Source organism: Notolepis coatsorum, assembly GCF_963971535.1.
Source record: "Notolepis coatsorum genome assembly, contig: SCAFFOLD_649, whole genome shotgun sequence".
NCBI lineage: Eukaryota > Metazoa > Chordata > Actinopteri > Aulopiformes > Paralepididae > Notolepis > Notolepis coatsorum.
This window is the reverse complement of record NW_028170829.1, coordinates 22947-33032: the sequence shown is the minus strand read 5'-3', so window position 1 is coordinate 33032 and position 10086 is coordinate 22947. Positions and strand designations below refer to the sequence as shown.

Below are 10086 nucleotides of genomic sequence, written 5' to 3'. Positions count from 1 at the left end.
GCACTGGCAATGTTTAGTTTACAACTACAGTAGTTGAGCCCCAATGGATTCAATGAGAAATGCAACAATGCCATCATACTATTTTCATACTAAAACTGAAGAAGTATACTTTTCATTCAAATGCTGGTGGAGAAAAATCAGCAGCAAACATTTTTAAAAGTCAAAGTATCCCTTACAAAACACCACAAATCAAATCCATTGAACACTGCCATCTAATGGCTAAATGCGTGCTATTGCAACTTGCTATTGGCTGATCTTGGTTTGATTGATTCATTTATTGAAATCTGTATTAACAGATTGCAGAATGGGTACAATACAGTACGGCTCAATACACACAATTGTTAAGGGGATGCAGACCAGAGAAAGACTTTCGTCTTGTTTACATCAGGGTCCCCCATTTTCAATTCATAATGAAATGGTACCAGATGATGTCATCATCACACATCTAATTCACAGGTACCTACATCACCTGACGCCAAGATCAGCCAATAGCAAATTGCAACAGCGATAGCATGCATTTAACCGTTAAATTGATTTATTTGTGGCGTTTCGTCATTTAAAGGGATACTTTAAGTGACGAAACATTGTATTTCTGCAATAACAACATCATTATACTTGAGGATTATATACATTGACTCAGTGCATACATATCCAACATGTCCATACTATCAAACTGAAAAAAGTATTTCATGTTACAAAAAATGCAGCGTGCTGGATGAACACTCCAGTATCTCCTATCAATGTACATTAAGGAGCATGTAATTCTATCAAGGATCATTTTATGTACAGTCGAAATAAATACATTTAAGCTCCGTAATGAGTCATTGACTCGTCTCATTCATATACAATGTGTCCTTTTTGTCTCCACATGCGAGTCTTTACTGGCAGAACGGAGAGGCGGTGGGATCGAAGGTCTTGAACACGTCCTTTAGAGTCCTATCGTCCACCTCCTCCTCGGCCTCCTGCTTTGGCTCCTCCCCCTCCTGCTTTGGCTCCTCCCCCGCCATGGGCTCCTCCTTCTCTTTCTTCTTCTTCTCCTCGGCCTCCTCCTGTGGCCCCCCTGAGCCCTGTCCCCCCCCCTGCTTGGCCTGCCTGGGATCAGTGTATTGTGGTCGGATGAGTCCGGCCAGTGCCGGCAGGTTGTGCACCGCGGTTGGTGTAACCGGCGAGATGGGAGACGCGGCGTCGGCGCCGGTGGTGGTGGGGGGAGGAGCCTGACGGGTGGAGGAGGAGCCGTCGCCGGACGCACCCTCGACAACCTTCGCTTCTTCCGCCGAGCCTCTCCGTCGAGTCGGCGAAAGTGAGGACAGCGGCGGCGCATTGTCTTTCTTGGCGGGTTGTTTCAGAATCCCTGCCTTTTTAGGGGGGGGGTCCGTCTGTTCCTTGTGAGCCTGCTCTGCCTGGGTCCGGGGATCATACAGACTGATGCCCCCCAATAGTGCGGTGGGGCTCTCCAGGCCTCCGGCAGAAGAGGAGAGGCAAGGGGCATACGGAGGCAGCTTCTCGGGTTCAGGCTTGGCCGGGGGGGCCACGTGGGCAGAGGGCCGAGAACTGGCTCTCTGCAGCCGGGGGTCCGCGGCGGCCCCCCCCCCGGAGGAGGCCTCTTTAACCCCTGCCACCACCCCAGGCTTGGAGTCCAGACTCGTCGAGCGTTTGATCCTGGGATCCAAAGTCTTGTGCAGCTGTGGGTTAAGAAGAGGTCTCTCCGTGGACGATCTGGGCTCCCTGGTCCTGGGAGGCATTCGACCCACGACTCCCTCCTTCAGGCGAGCAGCCACCAGCCTGTGGTCAATGTGTGGAGGAGGGCTGGCGACGGGGGGGTGGTGGTCGGCTTCTCTCAGGCGGTTCATCAGGGCGTCCGCGACGAGGGGCGGGAGCGGCAGGTTGATGGCGTGTTCCTGTTTGGGCTCCAAGAGAGGGATGAGGTCCTCTATGGCCCAGACGACCGCCTGGGCGAAGGCCGGACGCTGGAGGACGACGTCCACCCGGATGTGGCTGGACTGCTTCAGCTGGCAGCGGGGGTCTCGCAGCACCGCACCGGGACTGGCGTCCGACGGGATGACAGCCGCCCGGTCCCTCAACGACGCCCTCTCTCCTTCCTCGTCCTCCTCTCCGCTGCGGCGTTTACGAGAGACCGCGTGCTGGCGGTAGGAGTTTGGTTCCATGGGTCTCACTTTCCTGGGGTCCCGGGCTAGCCGCGGGTCGGCAGACGCTCCCCCGTCGCGCTCCTTCTTCATCACGTCCGGGGGCCGATGGCGCGGGTCCGGCGTCTTCACTCGTGGATCGCTGGGCGGCGCCCTCTCCTTCAGGAGCCGCGGGTCGCCCAGGGCCGGGGCTGAGGAGGCGGGCTGGGGGGGCTTGGGCCGCTGCTGCTGCTGGCCCCCCCGGTGCATCTCACTCTGCTTCTTCAGAGATTTGAGGATCGACGACATGCAGCTGCCGTCCTCCTCGTCACTCGAGTACCAGTTTGTCGTTTGGTCTGTAAAAAGGTTCATCGTATGCATTAAATATACTGTATCTGTCCACTCTAGCAAAATAATCAGCACGTGTCAATTCTTCATCCTTTTCCCTCACATATCGGACATCATTAGGATATCTATCAACTATAAAATGTAGGACACGTTTCAGGAATGTATTGATCATTTGATCGATTGAGAAATAAGGGTTACCTTTTGTTTCGCACGGATACATCTTTCTCTTTTGAGCTTTATTATGTAAGCTCTGCAACTGCATGGGACATTCATAGGTAAATTAAGTGAAAGGATTCCAGTTGCAAAACTGTCTCTACCCTAAAAATCTCATCTTAACACATTGGACGCCAGACCCGAGCGGGAGAATTGTTCCCGGACCCGGAGCAATCAAATGTAGACAGTCAGGTAGGCTTGAACAAACATGGGTTTAATACCAGAGCAGGTTCAGGAGAATCAAGGAGTTACAGCGGGATGACTCCGAGAGCACACTGGCCGAGTGTCCCCCAACTGAGCTCCGGATCAACCATCGTGGTCACATTATATACAATCTATACAGGAGGGGCAAAAGGTGTGTCCATTGTCAGTGGTCGAACTGGAAAGGTGGGTGATTGGTCTGTTCCATGGGGGGGATTTCGGGTCCATGGAGGGGGGGGGGGGGGGGGGGGGGTGATGTGTTTCGGGGTGGTTTTTTGTCTGGAATGGTGAGTTAGTGTGGTTTGTTCTGCTCTGGGAGGGGGGGCTTGGGTTGGTTGGACAGGAGAGGTGAGGTTGTGGGGTCTTTGGATACAATGAGGGGGGGGGGGGTAATGTATTTCGGGGTGGTTTGTCTGGAATGGTGAGGGTGTGGGGTCTGTTCTGTCTCAGAGGGGGGCTTGAGGTGGTGAAGGGGTGGCTGGACAGGACAGGTGAGTGGCGAGGGGTCTTTGGACACAAAGGAGGGTGGGGACGTCTTTTGTCTTCATGTTGGTGGTCGGAGATGATGAGTTTCATTCTCTCACACCCGACATAAGTCGGGTTAACTCGCCGAACGTTGGGCACCAAACCCGAGAAAAGTCGGGTTTTCATCGTTATTTCTTTTATTTGATATTTCCCTTCATAATTCATCCATCCAGCCTGATGTTATCATTGGGAATGGGTCCGAGATCGCAAACATCCAATACCGCCGCCTAACGCCGTGCGGCTGCTATTGTACTCCATTTGAAATGATTATCTGAAAAATTATCTGTTTTTCTTGCATCTTGACCGGAAGAAACTCAATGACAATCGACTATATTATTAGATCCATAGCTATAATATTTAATATAGTTTTAGCACTGCAAACACCGGCATGTATCCCCATTGAACAAAGCGCTGGCACACACGGCCATACGCCCACAGCGACCTCTGGCGCTGAACCTGTTAAGAAGCTTATCTTGTTGACAAAGAAATATATAAAAATAGTATATATATATATTTTATTCGTTTTATTATTTTTTATATATATATATCTTTTTTCCCCCTCCTTCTTTGTATATATATATATATATCGGGCGGCAATGACTCAGGAGGTAGAGCAGTCGTCTGGTAATGCGGAGTGTCCTTGAGCAAGACACTTAACACCTAATTGCTTCCGATGAGCAGGTTGGCACCTTGGTTGGTGTGTGAATGTGCCGTGGTTTGTGAATGTGTGTGTGAATGAATGGGTAAAAATGTGAGGAACAAATTGTAAAGCACTTTGGATAAAAGCGCTATATAAATGTCCATTTTAAAAAGAAATGTTATGTGTAATAATGAGCTTTGTGAGTAGTTATTTTGTCAGCAAAATGTTTCATAACTTGATGATATTCAGATATCAGCAATCAGCCCACCTAGATCGTTAATGTATCGTATCAACTCATCACTAATCTGGTCACCTCTGTTAGTGCCCTTGTCTCCCTGGTCCTCTGCTATCTGTGGATCACTTCCTTGCTGCTGTGGCTGCTGCTGCTGCTGCTGGGTGATGTGCAGGAAGAGGGCCTTCTGTACTTCCGGTGGTAGAGACTGCATCTGGGACTCTGCTCCCATCTGCTGCTGGAGATTCTGCATGAAGGCCAGACTGGGGTCTACTGCTAGGATACGGAGACAGATGGAGGTAGAAAAACAGATGACGGATGACTTATTGACCATTTTAACACATTCTAACAGCTGTGTCAATAAGGGGTGGTGGTGGTAGCCAAGAGGTTGTATACTATAAGAGTGTTGCTCTCCCTTCCCTGCCGTTTAGGTGCCATTGAGCAAGGCATTTGATCCCTAGTGTGTATGTTGCTTGACCTTTAGTCCACACAAGCTACAGTAACGTGATCACCACACCAACCTCCTTGACCCATGGCCTGGGTTCTGAGGAAATTGGCGAAGAAGTCCACAGGATTCTGACTCAGCGCCGGGAAGGGGAAGAGGCTCTGGAGCATCTGTAGATCGGGCATGGGAGGGAACGGAGGCCTCTGCATGTTCATCGGAGGAGGATTCATGTTCGGTCGGAACGGCGGCGGTGGTCCGATGGGAGGGGGCGGCTGCATGGGAAACCTGTGTGGTGGTGGCAGTTGTCCTGGGGGGCTCTGAGGCATGGGGGGCGGGGGACCCATAGGGCCCATAAGACCCGGTGAGCCGGAGGGCGGCGCAGGAGGAGCGCTGGGGCCCGAAGGCACCACGGTCCCACCCTGCGTGTCCTCTGGGCCTCCGCTGAACTGGTTGGGGCTGTCACCCTGGAACTGGTTTCCGGGGGAGAAGTTGGACCCACTGAGAGAAAAAAATACGTGTCACACAATCAGATAATATGGAGTCGAAACAACCCTACTATGCGAACACTAGCATTGATAATTAATTATCTATTACGAGAATCACGAGGCGCTGGTGTGGTGTGTGTGTGTGTGTCATTTACTACCTGCTAGTTATGTTATTCAACTTTCGACCACTAAGTGGTACTAGTGAGCACAGAAGATAAAAACAGGTTTTTCCAGCATATGAACAAGGACACACTCATAAGCATGGGGGTGACACAGAACATAATTCCTGCCCATGTAAGAGTGTGCTGAGGGTGTATAAGCACGCCCATGCGACTTGATTGGTCGATACTTCTCCCTCTGAATCGAACCCACTAACTACCTGTCAATCAAATCAGCGGATGAACTTGTTCAACCCGAAAATGTGACTAAAAAACCAATGTAAACAAAAATTGACATTGCAGCGTTTTTTTTCAGGCAAGAAATGTATTCAGTTTGTAGAATAAGGAACACCAATAGAAGACTGTCTATAACTTCGAGAGACATGCAACAAGCCCAGTCTGTACCACTCTAGTAATAGGCCGCTATAGTGACAAACATTGGCAGATGAATATCACTTTCTGACAGCCCCGGGCAAAACGTCCAATAAACGGATAACAGTTTTTGACCATAAGACGTTTTCCCAGTTACTCCACCTGAAGCCAATCTTTTGCACCAGGTCCACCGTCGGCTGAACCTTGATTTCAAACAGAGAGGGGATCTTCTTACTCCCTGGGCCCGACGCGCCGTCCTGAGGGCTGCTGTGGCCGGGCGTAGGGAGCAACCCCACCCCTGGTGGGGGCTTGGGCAGCGGGGCGATGCCCTGTTTCCTCAGGTCCTCCAGCTCCATCTCGTCCTCATGGGCATTCTCCTCCTCTGTGTTTATGATCTAGAGAGAGGGGGTAGAACAGCGATCCATTAAAGGAATACGCAGATGATACCACTTTTTTCCAACTTTTAGATTCCGAGATCTTTAGTATAGACCTTCACAGCGGAATTGCGGTGGTATTGACTGCAACAGGAAATAAACTTGGGCAAATTTAGAATGTTTCTGTTTGAAATGGTATTATAGCTACAGGGGAAACTGTCCAATTCCATATTTTAGCCTGGTATCCAACAACAGTATCGGTATTGATTAGGGCTGCAACTAACGATTATTTTGGTAGTCGACTAATCTGTCGATAATTTTTTCGATTAGTCGACTAATCTAACGATTATTTCTGTCACACCCTCCATCTCTGCTTCCTGTGGGCGCGGCTCCTTTTCCGGGCTCTTAGCAGACTTCTTAGCTTAACATAACAGACCGACACTAAGTTTGGGGGAACTAATGGGATAACTGGGGTTGCAACAAAAGTGCAACTAGGGCTAAAAACCCAATGAAATAAAATAATAATAATAATAATAATAATAATAATAATAATAATAATAATAATAATAATAAATAATATATCCTTCTTAGCAGACTTCTTAGCTTAACATCCCAGGGAACTAATGGGATAACTGGGGATGTTGTTTGCTCCTGACAAGAGTCTCAAAGTCTGGGGTGATGGTAGACAAAGCAACTCTGAGGTCATGCTCAATGTCCAATCTGTTCCTCTGCTTTGTCTTCAGCTGGACCAGAGCTGAGAAGCCACTTTCACAAAGATAGGTAGTGCAAAAAATGTTTAAAAAAAAAAAAAATTACGACACATCGACGCAAAAATTCTGCGTCGACGGGTTTTTATGACCGACGTCGTCGATTATGTCGACTAATCGTTGCAGCCCTAGTATTGATGCATCCCTATTTATCTTGGAGCTGCGTATCTGTGTGTATAAAGGTGTTTAAAGTCAAATCTAATACTCTGATACTCTTCCGTCTTACCTTATCAAGCAAGTCTTTGGTTACGTCATTCAAAGCCTCGTGGGAGAACTTGCAGTTATCTCCCTGGTAACACTTCGCTCCCGTATGAAAGAACTTGCAGGGATATTCATGTGCAATCACAGGTTAAGGAACTCTAGGATATGATGGGGATATTGAATTTAAAACGACAGATCACTACTCTTAACTTAAAGGAACACGGCAACATTTGTGGAAATTAGCTTAAGCTTAGCTTAAGAAGATAGATACCAGTTTCCTCTCTGTGCGTTCAGTAGAAAGCTATCTGGCTGCATGTTAGCCTAGCTTAGCACAATGGAAGCAGACATGGCCGGTTAGCCTAGGCATTGTCCAACTAACACCTCTCTCCCGAAGGCTAACCGGCCATGTTCGCTTCCATTCATTGTGCTAAGCTAGGCTAACGTGCAGCCAGATAGCTTTCTACTGAACGGACAGAGAGGAAACTGGTATCCATCTTCTTGTCTCTCTCTGGAGAGACATTTCCCAAAATGTTCGCGTGTTCCTTTAAGATAATATATAAATTCCATTTACATAATAAGTAAGGGATAATGTATAGCTACGAGGTCATTGTCGCAAAATAATTGACCGACACGGAGTTTAGAATACCGAGGCGCCTCGCCGAGGTGTTCTAAACGTAGTGAAGGTCAATTATTTTGCGACAATGACCGAGTATAGGCTATACATTATCCCGCTTATTACATGGCTAACTTACTAACAATATACCTAATTAATTTTACACCATCGACAAGACAAGATCAAATGCAGACGCAGTTGTTGTGTGGCTGATTGCACTGATGCAGTGTGTGTCAGTGGGCTTGATTGCTGCAGCTGCGAACAGCGGTCATTATTGCTCAGCAGAGGTCCGTTATCGAGTAATAACGGACCTCTGCCGAGCGCTATTGACCAATCACAATCAAGCATTTCGGCGAATGTTAAAACGCCATGTAATAATGCATGATAACCATCTGCATTGTTTACGGCTGAATTCCAAGGTGCATTCTTTGGCGATGCTAACTTGAGACTTGATTGTAAGCGCTGAAGGATATTGTGCATGTAAATGCAGTTGTCTCCTTTACTGCAGTATCCCTGGAGGTAGAACTTGCAGAGTTCCTTCTTCTTATCAGGAACAACCAGCTCGTGTTCAAACTTACACTGTTCTCCCTGCGTAGAGAAAGAGACCCAAGTTAAACATTGATCAGTCAACTCTTGGGGTAGAGTATAAGAAAGAAAAACACTGTACTATTAAGTGTAATAATCACGCACAGCTTGTACTGAGCTGCATTGGAGCTGACCTACCTTGATGCATCGACCTTCGAGGAAATATTTGCAGATGTATCGACCGTTGTGTTCGACCGTGTGCTGATTGATGAACTCCTTGCTCATAATCGGACGTTTCTTCTGAAAACCGGAGGAGTTCTTCCCTTCCTATGAACACCAAAGGAGCAGAATATTTAGGTATTTTGCCCTACTCATATAATACTATTAATATATATATATATATATAAAAAAACATTTATTTTATTTTATTTTTTATTATCATGTAATCTTTCGTGGGCCGGTCAGAATCATCCCGTGGGCCGTATCCGGCCCGCGGGCCGTACAATGCCCAGGTCTGGTCTATAAGGTACATCATGTACATTCCAGTTGTGCTTCATCCGTCATGCACACCCCGGGGACAGTTTGACGAAGCAGATCTAGTGCTATACGTTGCTGGTATAATAAGATAAAAGGCTGGACTGTATAGGTAGTTTTTTACCTAACAATGTATTGACAGTAAATAGGAACATAATATTGTGATGTGAACGGGCCGAGGTGATGACGTCAGGAGCAGGGACTCAAGTGGCTTCATTATTGAACGCAGGTGTTGCTGATTGTGTGCCGCGGGGATGAGACGCTGAGACTGTTTGATAAGCCAGTGGGACTCAGAGATCGAGGTCGGAGCACGCAAGCAGTAACCAGACTCGGTTAGGCCCGGGGGGTGGGGTCGATCGTGGAGAGTTATCCACCGGCGATGAAGACAAGTTAGCCAGCGTCCACAGGTACCGGTAGCGAGAGGAGGGGAGGCTTACCCCCCTGGAGACAGATAGGGACGGGACATAGCGGGTACTGAGTTACATCGCTCCCAAAAGACTTTATACTTGGCTCGTCCTCGCGGACACCGAGTACGTTACCAGGTTGCAAATTCAACTGCAACCGGGAGGGCCACCGTGTGCCGGTGTTCTGATTCTACTACCTCCTCGAAAACTGCTGCCGTAGCGCGAATCGCCTATATCTTTTGACAGCTGGGTGACGTCACCCTATAGTTCACTCCGAACTCCAACAGGTGTACCGATATGTTATCATCTACAAATACATTCAACTGCAACCGGGAGGGCCACCGTGTGCCGGAACATTCGTCCGGAGAGTTGGACGGGGTCCAAAGCGTCGACCCTCGGGGGGGGGGGGGGTCGCGCCGTGCGGCGAGTTAAGTCCACTGTTACCCACATTTGCACTTAGTATAGGATTTTGTATTACAGTCTATTTTTATAACTGTGTAGGCCTACTGTATATATATATATATTGTATATGGGATATTGTGTATTTTCTAGTTACCTTATCTGTATGATATCGTGCCCTTAATTAACCTGCATATTCGACTAGTCCTTTTATATGCCCTATTTATTATATAGCCCAGGCTGGTATATGTTGTATAGATATTGTATGACCAATTGCAGGGGAACAGGGGAAGCAAGCGGGAGGGGTAATTCGGACCTGGGGAGTCTGCCATAATTAGTGTGTACAATTGATCCATTATCTATCAGTGCCTATTTGAGAGTGTGATTAGCGGGCCGGGTGTGTGATTAGGCATCTCCTTTGTATAACGTGCCGTGCCTCTTAAAGAGGGTGTTTTGACGTGTGTTACTGTGACATATGCATGTTCATAATTGCGTGCCTCATATAAGAGGGTGACTGAGTTACGGTT

General features: G+C 48.0%; 1 protein-coding gene across 1 annotated transcript; it reads right to left on the bottom strand.

Moving 5' to 3' along the window:
- Positions 1–368: 368 nt before the first annotated feature.
- LOC311248419 (zinc finger CCCH domain-containing protein 6-like) lies at positions 369–8549 on the bottom strand (the record flags this gene model as incomplete). The annotated part of the gene is made up of 7 exons (XM_084339298.1): positions 369–2479; positions 4364–4555; positions 4804–5225; positions 5905–6137; positions 7110–7219; positions 8171–8285; positions 8421–8549. Coding segments are annotated over 7 exons (2802 nt in total), but the record flags the coding sequence as incomplete, so codon positions are not given.
- Between the last annotated feature and the right edge of the window lie 1537 nt (positions 8550–10086).